Below are 15,675 nucleotides of genomic sequence, written 5' to 3' on the forward strand. Positions count from 1 at the left end.
CATAATTATGGCCAAATCAAGCGTGACCTTTGTAAGCTGGCTATATCACATCGCATTTTTCTGTGCACAGGGTTGCTATAGAATCCCGGATCTTGGCCATAAAAGCGTTGTATGAAAAAATCCAACCTCAATGACATGCATTAAGTTCTGCTCAGTATGAGGTAAAAACAAATGATACAGCCATTAATAAACAGCCTTTCAGCAGGTTTCTAGCCAACATGCAAAATAATACGGAAAAAGGAGGACGTATAATTTGTCTTCCTGCCTGCTCGTCGGCATAGAGACCGAAGTTTTGAGTACTGAAGAAGTTCTATCCCCTTAATTTTGTACCTTTTAGATTAACCTTCTTCCTGTGTAAAGGCCTATTCTTCGTTTACCGAGCATGTAATTTCTGAAAATGAACCAATTGTTTGCGCACGCAGCCATGCTCAATGCGGTATATTGCGAGTGAAAAATAACCACAGGGTTTACTAGCAGTCGTATTTTATTCAACATTTCTGTTCCTTTAGGTTTTCTTCTCCTTTAGGTTTTCTTAATGCCAAACGCAGCCCTTTCTTTGGCCCTCCTGAGCCACTCCCTGATGTGGATTTCCACCTCGCTTCGCGGGCTGTCGCCAAGGAATTTGCTCTGTCTTACTGCGTCTGGAAGTGCAACAAAGATGCATATTTGGCATAGAAACAGATTGTCCCAAAAAATTGTGCGTACCGACAATCACTTGGCAGAGCTTGAGGCCCCGAAACCTCTCTTTGCCCTTGCGGCCTTCCATGCTGAATTGCTGGGCGACCCCATCCGTCAGCAGGCGTGGCATCATGGCCTTCACCGATGCCGGTATTGCCTTTCCTCCAAAGAAGGCAAGTTCAGCAATCTGTAACAAATTATTATAATGCGATCACCAGCACTCATTTCAATACACTGAGGAATCGTTGCCAAGGCTTTTCTTGCAGGATGATCCTGCATGGTTGGCTACAAATGTTTGCAGTGGTTGCAAATTTATTGAAAAGCTTGACTGCAATATATATGCACTCACCAAGGCCTCACGGTAGCCACCCGTAAGGGTTTCGTCAAAGGCGAGCACGGCCTCAACAGAACCCAGTGGGCCTACCATTACAGGTTCAGTAGGTGGACCAACATTGCCGTTATTTTTGGTTGTAAGTCCATGGAGGCTCTCCAAAATTTCCATCTGGGTGTGCCGAATTATGCTTAAGGAGGTCAGCACACGCCTCTGAAACTCTGCAAGCAAGAACGTGATGTTTACAACAAATATTGTTGTAACTTATGAAGTTGACTCTAACACTTCACCCACATACCAGCACAACTCAGGGCCTTTGAAGAATTTCCTGGACCACCTAAAATTCAGAAAGTTTTTTTGATGCAGTTCGAAGAATCATATGACATCACTAAAAAAAACAAAATAACAGTTTTCTGCACGGGTGCCCGGGCCTTGTGATATTTGCACTCCTGTTCAAATTATTCACATGTTTAGCTTAAACGCCCAACAAATTTATATGAAAAGAAGATAATATTGCAAAAAAGCAGTACACAAGTGACTGGCGTACCTTCTTGCCCCTGTTGGTCAGGCCCTTGTTGCAGCATGCCGCTGCTGGCACATGTAGCTGTGCAGAGCATGAAACGGTCAATCTATCAACGTCTACATCAACACCCAGACAAAACATTATTCCACTCTCTAACAATGGCACTAGGCTACGCTGGCGCACCTACCCCTCAACAAATTTAAAGCAAACAAAGATGTTGCAACAAAGAAGCTTACCTGCGTGCCCCAATTGCCTGAGCCCTTCATGTAGCCCACTGTTGGTACTTGTAGCTGTGTAGAAGGTCAAAATAGTCAACCTGGTAATGTTTACGTAAATACACAGACAAAAACAAAAAGAGAGGAACATACATGGGCTCTGCAGCAATGGCACTGGGCTGCTTTGGTGTGCCAGCCCCTGGATTGAACCTTCAAGACGTGCTAAAGTACATATGCACAATTAAAAACTTCACTAAGAGTGCAGCCAGCTGGCTGGTTATTCACTTCACCTGGCAAGAATATAGCAAGTGAAATGTGCAACTCTAAAAAGTGGGATATGTATATAAATGAGCAGATTTTGAGGCAAAAGAACTGCAAATATAAGCACTGTATGAGGATATTACATATTCTATGTATGCATGACTGGAAGCATTATTGGGTTACATCACAAGGATGTTGTGTTTGCATCTTTAACTCTCGAAGCTAATCGTTTATGCTACTTTTATGCATGTAGACATGTAGTGGAAACTGGGGTTTCGCACATTCAGTAGTGAAGTACATTAAATGGGCAGAATACATACATACACAGAGATGCGAAAGGACAACAAAGTTCTTCACAAACAGTTGAAATAAAGCTGCCAGCACTGAATAGCCTAAAAAGTGGCTCCCAAAACCAAAGTAGTAACATGCAACTCTGTCACAAAATCTTCAAACAAAAGTGAAAAAAAAGTGCAATAGTACTACGAGGTGGCTCTGATGTCACGAACGCTGTTGGGGCACGCGGAAAACCATCAGAGTCCGATTCCCCGGACGTGGAATCGTCATCCACCCAGCGTGCTGGCCTCACTCGGCGCCGCTTTCTGGGCATCTCCTCCCCACCAGAAAGGTCGGAAGTGAACTGGGCCATTTCCAGTTTTTTCCTTCCTAGCTCATATGAACCTTGTTAATGTAAAATAAAAGTGCTTATCAGTACTTGCGCAGACCACAAGCGCATGCTTTAGACTCACCAAACACTCCCTTCACGGCCGCATTGTAAAAGTGAGAGCCTGGGCCTGATGGCTGCCCTTTATTTGCCATCCTGGCAGCTTTGTCAGGTGGTACATTTGGCCACCAACACTTTTCACCATTCAGCCATGCACACGGAACGATTTCCACAGTTTTTTTCCTTGCCGTCATCAAATTCCACGATCGCATACATCTGAAAATACGCAGTTTTCCTACAAGTACCGCTCAGAGAGATAATGGGCCTTCTCAATTTACGAGGCTTGAATATATAGCCCACAGGCAATCCAACGGCTGCTGTTCCCACACGAGTACATAAAAATTTGAGCTCTACATGACAACCCTGGCAGTACATGTCATGATAATCAAGGAGGCCCACTACCACATTGTGGATCACTTGTGCAAAAACAAACATACCAGTGGTCAACTAAAACTTCTCAAAACTGCTTTTGGGCAAAAAGCATTTTTAAAGATAAGATTTAAAAGTCAGCCATACAGTTCATATGAAAAAATTGAAATCTGACCCCTGTACTACAAGAAAAAAATTAAAAGCGATTACGACACTTGGCGCAAACTGGCTGCGGCAAATGAAAATTCAAGCAACAAAATGCGCAAGGAACTAATTGTAGCGCCTCATCGGGGAGAGAGGAGCCGATACTGTAAAAAGGGACTTTTTTGCCACTTGTTATTCTTTTAACAATGTCTTTCGCGACCGCAGCTTGACCACAAATAAACAAATCAAATCAACCGTCAATAGTACGTGGCTGCCAAGCCGCTACAAAAAAAATTCCCGCGCCTTTCCGAGGGGAACACGAGTAAATGCAGAGCAGTAGGGGTCGTTAATACCGCGTAAAGTCGCGTTAGGGTGGGTAGTTGGGTCGTAGTTGCGTTGGTGTTGGTTTGGGGTATAGAGAGGAGAGTAAAGTCACGTTAGGGTGGAGCGAGCGTCAACCAAGGAAGGAAGGAGCAACGCAGTGACTGAAGCACGAGCGACCGCTAGCCGCTTTATATTTACAGCGCGCGCAGTAGAGGGAGAGCAGTACGGGGGGGAGAGCGCGCATGCGCAAGCAGCACGCGCCCTTCCACGCCCCACCGCGCTGCTATCACGCACCTGTTACGCCGAGACCGCGACGGAGCGAACGGGCTGACTACGACGCATGCGCGCGCCAGCTGCTGTTGAGAGAGAGGAGGAAAGGAGGAGAGGCGCACCTGCTGCGGACGCGGAGCTGTGGACGCCGTCCGACGCAGGAAGAGGCGAGGCTAAGAAATGCTCTGCATTGAAAAAAGCGGCATGCATGTCACGCCAGTGTTCAGCTAGCACGGAGTCGCGCGTTCCGAGTCCTGGCCGCACACGCGATTGCAAAAGCAATCGAAATCAATCTGTAGCCTCACACATTTGTTACGGCACTGATTGCTGCGCACAACAGCTTTGGCAGAGCAAGGCTCCATCGGGAGGGCAATTTCAACAGATCAGACGTTAGGTATTTTGTGCCAACTGCAGCTCGATCAGTCAGTTGGCTTGACCGTATTTTGTGAAGTTTGAGACACGTGCGCCAGAAACGCATGCTGGCCAACCGACAAACGTAGCCAGCGTGACATTACAAAGCCCCCCCCGGCAACACGCAAGCCACATTTCAAAAGTACACTTAACTTCCCTACTATGCACTGTAAAAGTAACTTTTACGAAATACCAAACATTGAGTTACAATTGATCAACAAGAGAAAGGAAAAGAGCTCGCTTGAGTAGAACTGCATGCAATGGCCACTTACAATGGGATGTTGAGTCAAAACAATGCTGGTGTACAACTTGCTGCTATCGCAGAGGTGCGCTCAAATGCTGTCGTTCAAACTCTGCTGCTCATCTTGGTTCCTCTATGGTTCAGGCGGTTCAGGTAGGGAGGTACGGAGGCACGGATACGGGTACGGATAGATGTATGAGCCGTAGATCCGTATTATTAAAAAAATTAGCGCCAATCCAGCATGTGAATGTGGTTGGAAAGCAAAGCTGTAAACCACACCCACAACGGTTAACCATGCCACGTCCCTTAAATTCACTCACGCCGCTCTACAAATAGTGAAACCAGAGAGAAGTGAAATGCACTGAACCACACCCTCTATTACTTCAAATATATATTCTTGGTAGGGTGAAATTAATGCATGATGCATGAACGGTAGTTGAAAGAGTTGTATTGCTGTAAACCGATACAACCCAAACATAAGTGGAAACCGTTTTTTTATGAAACTATAGCTTAAACCCATTGTTAGACGATATCACTTCTCCGTATCTGCCGTCGCGGACGGACGCGATGAGATCGGCGGCAGAGACGGCGGAGGAGCTGCAGGAGAAGAAGGAAATACTTCTATTCAGATTTCTGAACGGCTCGGTGTGCGGCCCATGGGAGTGGTTCCTTCTCCACTGTAGCCCATATTCACTCCGCGCCACCTGTGCTCTATCCACCAGCTCAAGCTGAGTAGGCAGAGAGGGGCTGGACAGAAGCATCTCTCATTGCTCTTGTTTGGTAGTTGACAGAAAGAGAGGAGGGTTTTCAGGGCTAAAGTGGCACACCCCAATTAGGTGTAAGAGTGTTCCTATTTCTGAGCAAAATTTACATTCAGCGTCGTACTGATCCCGGTGCATTAAGTGAAGACGCGGTGGGTGTGTTGGAGAGAGAGATAGAGAGAGAGAGAGAGAGAGAGAGAGAGAGAGAGAGAGAGAGAGAGAGAGAGAGAGAGAGAGAGAGAGAGAGAGAGAGGGGCATTTATTAAAGAAGGCCTCTAAGCCAGGGAGGTGGCCGGGAGCTGTGGGGCGATCTTCGTAGCCTGGGCTATGATGATTTTCTGCCTAGAGCTACGAGGAATTAGTTTGAGAGAGGGTATCATATGGACAGGCCCACATGTGATGTTGTACCGTGGCCTTGTCTCCGAATAGTGGGCAAAACGGAGACGGAAGCAGCTGGATTGTATGAGCCGTAGGGAAGTTTGTTGTTCTGTGGAAGGGCCAGGCTAAGGCGAAGGTAGGGTCTCTCTCAGAAGGCGATAATGCTGGGAACTATGTCCCTGAATGAGACAAGCGGGTGACTGTCCTCGTGCAGCTTCATAGCACGGGGGATAAAAGTGCAGGCTTGGTGGGCGAATTCTCTATGGAAGCGTGAGCGGGTGTCTGGATGAGCTGAAAAGAACCATTTCGGGGAGTGGTTTTTAGCACATGCAGTGCAGGTCGGGACACCAAACCCGAATGGAAATTCCGATAGTCTTATTGGGAATCGGTGACTACCTTACGAACCCCTGGTTCAGTGAGAGCCAAGGCGATGGCTGCCTCTTCTGCTGCCGTCATGTCTTCGGTCTTGAAGGCTTAAGCGAGGAGGTTGGTTCTGGAGATAGGCACGATGATGGCGTACTGCTGCCCTCGATGTTGGGAGGTGTCTGTGTAGCTAACTGCATGATCCTCACCGAGGGTGGTGTTGAGCGCCTGAGCCCGTGCTTGTCGGCGGCCCGTGTAGTCTGAGGGGTTCATATTTCTAAGCAAAGGGAGCATCTTTGTTTCTTGTCACCAAGAGTCCGGGAGTACATCAAGCGGAGGGACATTCTGTGCCGTCCAGCCAATCTGGCGAAGGATGCGGCGACCCGCCGAAGTTGCTCTCTGTCGGAGCTTCTGGTTGGAAAGGTGGCCCTCTATCAGTTCTTCCACCGTGTTGTGGAGACCCGTGCTAAGCAGCCTCTCTGTAAACGCACTCATTGGAAGACCAATGGCTTGCTCAACCACCTTTCGAATCATAATATAAAGCATCTTTATGTCCTCCTTGCCGAGAAGAAGACAGGGGGTTGACGTAAGTGATTCTCGAAAGGACAAAAGCTTGAACTAATCGAAAAGTATTGCATTCCTTGAGGCCTCGCTTCTTGGTGGCAACTCGCCTGATCATGTGTATTTTATTAATGCTGTGTTGAGGCGTTGCAAGGATACGTCACTATGGGTGTTGGCCTGAAGATGTAGGCCCGGGATCTTGATGCTGGGGCTTGGAGTGGTGGCCTGGCCATCAAGGAGTATGTTAATGTGTTCCTTGGGGTGTCGTTTGGCGTGAATGCGGACGACAAGGAGTTGACATGTTCTGTGTGAACACTGAAAGCAACAGGATTTACCATATTGGCGTACTAGAAGTGAGATGCCATGGGTTGGTGTAAGCTTCCTTTATTCGCTATCCCGTGGCATTCAGCGAGAATGCAGGGGTTAAATTCGTAAATGTGCTTGGTTAGTGCAGCACTTCTCTTGCCCGTCTCCTCGTGGGCTCGTAGCTAAATCGGTAAGACAACGGGCTCTGGCTTTGTTACGCGATTAGTTCCAGGTTCGCTTCCTGGGGGTGCGAGTAAATTATTTTATTTGTTCGCGGGAGTTTTCTGGTGACACCAACGGTCGCGAAAGAACCCTTGGGGCGTAGAGGTAGAAAGCTTTGCTTTAAAAAACACACTTTGTGCGGCTCATGCGTAACGGATGCTCTAAACAAAATTACTTAAATACTTAAACCACTAAACGCTTTTCGTTTTGCCAGCTCGGCGTTCCGCAGTTTGAGAATTTGAACTATTTGAGACAATGTGTTCGGTATACCAATACCCAATTGTGTAGTACGTTCTTTTTGTTAGAAGTCAGTCTTGTAATAGGAGAAAAAACTTCACTTCATTTCATCATCATCATCATCACCACCCTATCTACGCCCACTGCAGGGCAAAGGCTTCTCCCATTATTCTCCAATTGCCTCGGTCCTGTGCCAACTGTGACCAATTTATCCCCGCAAACTTCTTGATCTCATCTGCCCATCTCACTTTCTGCCACCCCCTGCAACGCTTGCCTTCTCTAGGGATCCACTCTGTTACCCTTAATGACCAGCGGTTATCTTGCCTTCGCATTACATGCCCTGCCCACGTCCATTTCTTCTTCTTAATTTCTACTAATATGTCTTTAACACCAGTTTGCTCCCTGACCCGCTCCGCTCTCTTCTTGTCCCTTAATGTTACACCTATCATTTTCCGCTCCCTTGCCCTCTGAGTCGTTCTCAATTTAAGTTGAACCCTCTTAGTTAGACTTCAAGTTTCTGCCACGTAGGTGAGTACCGATAAGATGCAGCTGTCATACACTTTCTTCTTCAGCGACAATGGTAGGCTGCTTTTCATTATCTGAGAATGTATGCCCTATGCGCCCCACCCCATTCGGATCCTTCTAATTATCTCTGCCTCATGGTTGGGATCTGGGGTCACAACTTGTCCTAAGTATATATATTCGCTTACCACTTCCACTGCCTCGCCATCTATCCAAAACTGCTGTGCTGTCCCGAGGTTATTGATTATTACTTTAGTTTTCTGCATATTAATTTTCAGGCCCACGATTATACTCTGTTCGCCCAGTGCGGAAAAGCATGCTTTGCAATTCGTTCCCGAGTTAGTTAGCAAGGCAACGTCATCTGCAAATCTGAGGTTACTGAGGTATTCTCCATTAATCCTTAGTCACACCTGTTCCCAATCCAACGTTCCGAATACTTCTTGTAAGCATGCTGTGAACATTGGAGAGATTGTGTCTCCTTGTCTGACACCCTTCCTTATAGGTATTTTACTGCTCTCCCTATGGAGGATGATGGTAGCTGTAGACCAACTATAGATATCCTCTAGTATTCTTACATAATGCTCATCTACCCCCTGGTTCCGTAATGCCTGAATGACTGCTAGGGTGAATGAAAGTGAATGAATCACTTCATTTCGGTAAGAGTTAAAACATAATGCCGACAAAAAAAATCTCTAATGAAAATAATTGTCACATTCTAGCATGTTTTGGCTGACAACAAAGGCAAATAACTGAGAAGAGTAAAAAAAAGAAGTATAAACTGTTCACAGTGTAACGCGAGAAGCTTTTTATCTTTAATCTAGAGGCAGAGCGTGTTATATTGTTGTAGTTTTTGTTTTTTACTGTTTGCATTCACCGTGGCGCAAGCTGCGGCCACTGCGGTGGCCTGGTCGCCTGGTGTCGACATCAACATCGCTATCATCGCTGCTATGGCAAACATGGATGCTTCCCTACTTGACGGCAAAACGTTGGCTACGGTGGTTATGTGAACTCTATGCGCGCACTCGTACTTCAAAAACATCTGGATACATTTCTTTGAGTTGGTCAAGTAACTTTCACAGTGCAGTTTGAGTTAGCTTAACTGTCATGCCGAAAGCCCGGGACAAAACGCGTTTAACAGCCTGGCGGGAAACGGGAACATTGTTCGAGAGGTACGGTCGACCCATCCGCCAAGAAGCCACAGCATGTTGTATGACCGATACAGTACAGCGTAATGACGTTTCGTGCGGTGACAACAACTGTGGTACCGGCAGCGCGTGTCCAACTTGTGTTCACGTTCTTGGTGATGAAGCAACATCTGACCTTCACAGTTCTGATGAACCAGCGACGCTGTGTGACGAACCGGCGACACTGCAAACCAGCGCCGTGGAGACGCCAGCTACGTGTACAGACACGTCAAGTGAAGAAGACGGTGTACCGAACTCGCCACCTCTAGCTTCTGAGCCAGTCTTCGAATTGACCCTACAATGCACCGCTAACGCACAACAAAGGCCTGACTGTAGCGACTTAGCGGCAGGGCCCTGCGGGAGAACATTACGCAGGCCGCCCTAACCTCGCTGCTGAAGGTGCTGAAATCTTGTCCGTCCGACGCATCTTGTCTGCCCAGCGACGCTGGTACATTGTTGCGGACGCCGAGAGATACGATTGCGTTCTGCAGTGACAATAATTCCCCCGGGGCACTACTGCCATTTAGGGCTGGAGCATCAGCTCAGAAACGCCCTCGCCCTCGCTGACGCTCCTACAGGGGGATCCATTACTCTCCAGTTCAGCTTTGACGGGCTGCCGATTTCCAAGAGCTCGAGAAAAGAATTGTGGCCCATCCAGTGCAGAATTCTTGAACACCATGATGCAGCGACTTTCGTCATGGTGTCTGGGCTGGTGCAGCAAAACCAGATTTGGCAGAGGAATATTTAGCCCAATTTCTAACTGAGCTGAAACAACTCATGAGAAATGGAATTAGTTTGGATGGGCGCGTGACCAAGTCTCTGTGCACAGCTTCATCTGTGACGCACCGGCTCGGGCCTTTGTGTACTGCATCAAGCCTCACATGGCCCACCTTGGGTGTCCCAAGTGCAGAGTTGAAGGGGACAACCTAAACCACAGAGCATATTTCCCGCCTGTGATTTCCACACTGCGTACTGATGAATCGGTCAGGCTTCAAACAGATTACGAACACCACCTCGGTGTGTCACCTATGACCACACTTCCCATCGATATCGTCAGTACTGCGCCTCTTGATTATATGCGCCTACTCTGCCTTGGAGTCACAAAGAAACTGCTCGATCTGTGGTTTCGTGGCCCATATCAAAAGCCTTTTGAAGTACGTTTTGGCCCAGATGAACGAAAGCAGCTGTCGAAGTTGACCCTCTCTTTGGGGCCACATGTACCTAAAGAGTTCGCGCGGAAGCATAGGAGTACAAGTGAAGTACAGCGCTGGAAGTCGACAGAGCTCAGAATTTTTTTACTTTAAAGTGGGCCTGTTGTTCAGTCCTTCGGTCAGTCAGGTACAAAAACTTTCTTGCTTTGCACTGTGCAAAATTTTTGGTGTCGAGCCCGACATTGTGCACTCAGTATGTTGATTATGCAGAGTCTCTTTATAAGCACTTTGTTGAGACATTTGCCATACTCTATGGAACTGACCGTGTGTCATACAATGTTCATTGTGTGTTGCACCTAGCAAATGATGTAAGCAACTTTGGTCCTGTGAATGCTTTTAGTGCTTTTCCATTTGAGAATAATATGCAGTTGAACACTCCACTGGCACAGTTGTACAACCGCCTTAAAGAACGAGAAGGAAAACTGTCTGCGCGCACATCCTCTTCTGCACGGAATTTATCATCAGACATCTCTCAACTTGTACAGGAGCATAAAGGTTGTTTGCTTCCACCTGGCTTGACACCCCCTCAGTACAGATGTACAGATGTGCAGAATTTCGGGATTCCACTCTTACCGTGAATCCTCCCAACAACTGCTGTGTGGTAGACAATTCTACCATCATTGCAGACAGCTTTTCTCGTACCACTTCAACACAGGTACCATGCATCATTGGCCAAGAGTTCACAGACAAAAATACTTCTACACAAGGCCGTTTCCATCTAGCTCCATTGGCATCGTCGCTGTTTCTCAACTTTGTGGCACAAGATTCTGGCCTATGAGGAATGTGCAGAAACTTGTCAGACTTCCCTCGCACAATGTGGCGGTGCAGGGTTACACCGCCACATGTGTAAACTCATCTTTTTTTTTAAATTTAGAGTTGTTTGTATTGAATGCCATGCATTGTGAAACCCCTACGGTTGCATTGAACGCCTGTATATAATTTATCTGGATTGTTTCTCAAATCTACATAAGAATGTGTATTGCAGGGATTTCTGTTCTTCATCCTTGCAGCCGCCCTCCCCTTCATTTATCTGTGTTACCCCCTCTAGCTCATTTTTTTCTCCTACAACGTTATTTCTGCGCCTCCTTTTATATAGAAGTGTATACTCTGTTTTTTTTCCTTCCTTTTTCTTTTTTTATTATATTGTTTATGTTTATACGCTGCCGTCTCAAACTGTCAATGGATTTGTAGGGCCCGTCAAGTTGCATGATTGCAACTTTTTTCCTATTTGTCCTGGCCATAAACTTGCTTGTGAAATAAATGTTCATTCATTCATTCATTCATTCATTCATTCATTCATTCATTCAATCAATCAGTTGTTATTCCATTGCTGCACACATGCGGATCTGTAAAGTGCTCAACTGTAGTTGAGCACTTAACAGATGCGCATATACGCCTCGCTGAATATTCCTGTCATATGAGTATGAGCTCAGGCTAGTGTGCCCAACTGTAGCTGCTTTATTGTCTTTGAAAGAGGGCAGGTGCTTCTGATCTCAGTAAAATGGCGAGGTAGCAAGGCTTAGATTCAGGGGCTTAGTTTTTTTTACCACTCTGCCTGTTAGAACTAAAGAGTTGACAGTGGTGCTGTGCAGGGTTTTTTATGGCTTCTATGCTTCGGCTATACGTTTCACTGACAGGCAAACTTGCCCTGTGCGCTTTTAAACTGAGTTAATCTGTCAACTGCCATTGCCACCTGTAATAAATTGAAATGCAGCCAACAGTGAAAGTCTGAATATCATGTGGGTGGTTATTCGAAGAAATTTTCTCATCTGCAAGGCAACCTGGCAGCATCTATGATGTGAGTGGCTCATCTTTTCATAACCACTTACTGTTTTGCTTGGCCTTGAAATGTATTTTCAGGCAGATATCTTTTCTTCCAGGTTTGCACTGTGCAGTGGTGTTGCAGTCCCAGCCCGAGCAGAAAGTAATGAGAGCCTGAACATCGTGGGTTTTCGTGGAATTCGTCGTGCCCACTGCAACCCGGCAGTTATTTTCATGTGAGTGGTTCATTCCCCCAGCAACCTTCAACCTTTGACTGTTTTATGGTGGCTGGAATGACCTGTGCTCTTCATTTCCTTTTTTCTTAGCCCTCCGTGGCACAACAGACTCTTGGGTGGACGGTGTGGAAAGTTCGGCAACCGTAAAGGTGGAAATGCTATGGAATGTCTTCTCCTCACGGCAACTTTGCAGCTGATGGTATGGGAGTCACCTCCAGAATGGTGTCTACTTTGCTCTGTCCAAACTTCCATTCCTTGGGCTGATCTACTCGGCTGTACCTCATTTGCCAGTCTATTTTTCTTCTAGGTATGCAATGTGCAGTGGTGTTGCAGTCCCAGCCCGAGCAGAGAGTAATGAGAGCCATAACATCGTGGGTTTTCATGGAATTCGTCGTGCCCACTGCAACCCGGCAGTTATTTTCATGTGAGTGGTTCATTCCCCTGGCAACCTTTTACTGTTTTATTATGGCTGGAATCACCTGTGCTTTTCATTTCCTTTTTTCTTAGCGCTCCTTTGGACAACAGACTCTTGGGTGGACAGTGTGGAAAATTCCGCAACCCTAAAGGTGGAAATGCTGTGGAATGTCTTCTCCTCACGGCAACTTTGCAGCTGCTGGTATGGGAGTCACCTCCAGAATAGTGTTTACTTTGCTCTGTCCAAACTTTCATTCCTTGGGCTGATCTACTCTGCTGCACCACATTTGCCCGTCTTTTTTTCTTATAGGTATGCACTGTGCAGTAGTGTTGCAGTCCCAGACCGAGCAGACAGTAATGAGAGCCTGAACATCGTGGGTTTTCTTGGAATTCGCCGTGCCCACTGCAACCCGGCAGTTATTTTCATGTGAGTGGTTCATTCCCCCGGCAACCTTTGACTGTTTTATTGTGGCTGGAATGACCTGTGCTTGTCATTTCTTTTTTTCTTAGCGCTCCGTGGCACAACAGACTCTTGGGTGGACGGTGTGGAAAGTTCTGTAACCCTAAAGGTGGAAATGCTATGGAATGTCTTCTCCTCACGGCAACTTTGCAGCTGCTGGTATGGGAGTCACCTCCAGAATGGTGTTTTTTGCTCTGTCCAAACTTCCATTCCTTGGGCTGATCTACTCTGCTGTACCTCATTTGCCCGTCTTTTTTTTCTAGGTATGCACTGTGCAGTGGTGTTGCAGTCGCAGCCCGAGCAGACGGTAATGAGAGCCTGAACATCGTGGGTTTTCGTGAAATTCATCGTGCCCACTGCAACCCGGCAGTTATTTTCATGTGAGTGGTTCTTTCCCCCGGCAACTTTTGACTGTTTTATTCTGGCTGGAATGACCTGTGCTTTTCATTTCCTTTTCCTTAGCGCTCCGTGGCACAACAGACTCTTGGGTGGATGGTGTGGAATGTCCAGCAACGCTAAAGGTGGAAATGCTATGGAATGTCTGCTCCTCACGGCACCTTTGCAGCTGCTGGTATGGGAGTCACCTCCAGACTGTTGTTTACACCTTCTCTGTCCAAACTTCCATTCCTTGGGGTGATCTACTCTGCTGTACCTCATTTGCCCGTCTTTTTTTCTTCTAGGTATGCACTGTGCAGTGGTGTTGCAGTGCCAGCCCAAGCAGACAGTAATGCGAGCCTGAACGTCGTGGGTTTTCGTGGAAGTCATCGTGCCCACTGCAACCCGGCAGTTATTTTCATGTGAGTGGTTCATTCCCCCGTACCTTTGACTGTTTTATTGTGGCTGGAATGACCTGTGCTTTATATTTCCTTTTTTCTTAGTGCTACGTGGCACAACAGACTCTTGGGTGGACGGTGTGGAAAGTTCGGCAACCCTAAAGGTGGAAATGCTATGGAATGTCTTCTCCTCTCGGCAACTTTGCAGCTGCTAGTATGGGAGTCACTCGAGAATGGTGTTTACTTTGTTCTGTCCAAACTTCCATTCCTTGGGCTGATCTACTCTGCTGTACCTCATTTGCACGTCTTTTTTTCTTCTAGGTATGCACTGTGCAGTGGTGTTGCAGTCCCAGCCCGAGCAGACAGTAATGAGAGCCTGAACATCGTGGGTTCCCGTGGAATTCGTCGTGCCCACTGCAACCTGGCAGTTATTTTCATGTGAGTGGTTCATTCCCCCGTACCTTTGACTGTTTTATTGTGGCTGGAATCACCTGTGCTTTTCATTTCCTATTTTCTTAGCGCTCCTTTGGACAACAGACTCTTGGGTGGACAGTGTGGAAAATTCCGCAACCCTAAAGGTGGAAATGCTCTGGAATGTCTTCTCCTCACGGCAACTTTGCAGCTGCTGGTATGGGAGTCACCTCAAGAATGGTGTCTACTTTGCTCTGTCCAAACTTCCATTCCTTGGGTTGATCTACTCTGGTGTACCTCATTTGCCCGTCTTTTTTTCTTTTAGGTATGCACTGTGCAGTGGTGTTGCAGTCCCAGCCCGAGCAGACAGTAATGAGAGGCTGAACATCGTGGGTTTTCGTGGAATTCGTCGTGCCCACTGAAACCCGGCAGTTATTTTCATGTGAGTGGTTCATTCCCCTGGCAACCTTTGACTGTTTTATTATGGCTGTAATCACATGTGCTTTTCATTTCCTTTTTTCTTAGTGCTCCGTTGGACAACAGACTGTTGGGTGGACGGTGTGGAAAGTTCGGGAACCCTAACGGTGAAAATGCGATGGAATGTCTTCTTCTCACGGCACCTTTGCAGCTGCTGGTATGGGAGTCACCTTCAGAATGGTGTTTACTTTGCTCTGTCCAAACTTCCATTCCTTTGGCTGATCTACTCTGCTGCACCACATTTGCCCGTCTTTTTTTCTTATAGGTTTGCACTGTGAAGTGGTGTTGCAGTCCCAGCCCGAGCAGACAGTAATGAGAGCCTGAACATCGTGGGTTTTCGTGGAATTCGTCGTGCCCACTGCAATACGGAAGTTATTTTCATATGAGTGGTTCAGTCCCCTGGCAACCTTTGACTGTTTTGTTATGGCTGGAATCACCTGTGCTTTTCATTTCCGTTTTTGTTAGCCCTCCGTGGCACAAGACTCTTGGGTTGACGGTGTGGAAAGTTCCGCAACCCTAAATTTGGAAATGGTATGGAATGTCTTCTGCTCACGGCAACTTTGCAGCTGCTGGTATGGGTCTCACCTCCAGAATGGTGTTTACTTTGCTCTGTCCAAACTTCCATTCCTTGGGCTGATCTACTCTGCTGTACCTCATTTGTCCGTCTTTTTTTCTTCTAGGTATGCACTGTGCAGTGGTGTTGCAGTCCCAGCCCGAGCAGACAGTAATGAGAGCCTGAACATCGTGGGTTTTTGTGGAATTCGTCGAGCCCACTGCAATACAGCAGTTATTTTCATGTGAGAGGTTCATTCCCCCGGCAACGTTTGACTGTTTTATTGAGGCTGGCATGACCTGTGCTGTTGATTTCCTTTTTTCTTAGCGCTCCGTGGCACAACAGACTCTTGGGTGG

The 15,675-nt window shown here is 46.9% G+C and overlaps 1 protein-coding gene across 1 annotated transcript; it reads right to left on the reverse strand.

Annotated features, from left to right (window-relative positions):
• Positions 1-522: 522 nt before the first annotated feature.
• Positions 523-2,824, reverse strand: LOC144146306 (uncharacterized). The gene is made up of 8 exons (XM_077678266.1): positions 2,755-2,824; positions 2,492-2,686; positions 1,557-1,613; positions 1,417-1,458; positions 1,308-1,346; positions 1,028-1,230; positions 706-865; positions 523-641 (listed from the first exon to the last, which is right to left on the reverse strand). The coding sequence occupies exons 1-8, from the start codon at positions 2,822-2,824 to the stop codon at positions 523-525; spliced, it is 885 nt and encodes a 294-aa protein (XP_077534392.1).
• Between the last annotated feature and the right edge of the window lie 12,851 nt (positions 2,825-15,675).

Source organism: Haemaphysalis longicornis, unplaced genomic scaffold, assembly GCF_048455015.1.
Source record: "Haemaphysalis longicornis isolate Haplotype H1 unplaced genomic scaffold, Haemaphysalis longicornis Haplotype H1 scaffold_7, whole genome shotgun sequence".
Taxonomy (NCBI): Eukaryota; Metazoa; Arthropoda; class Arachnida; order Ixodida; family Ixodidae; genus Haemaphysalis; species Haemaphysalis longicornis.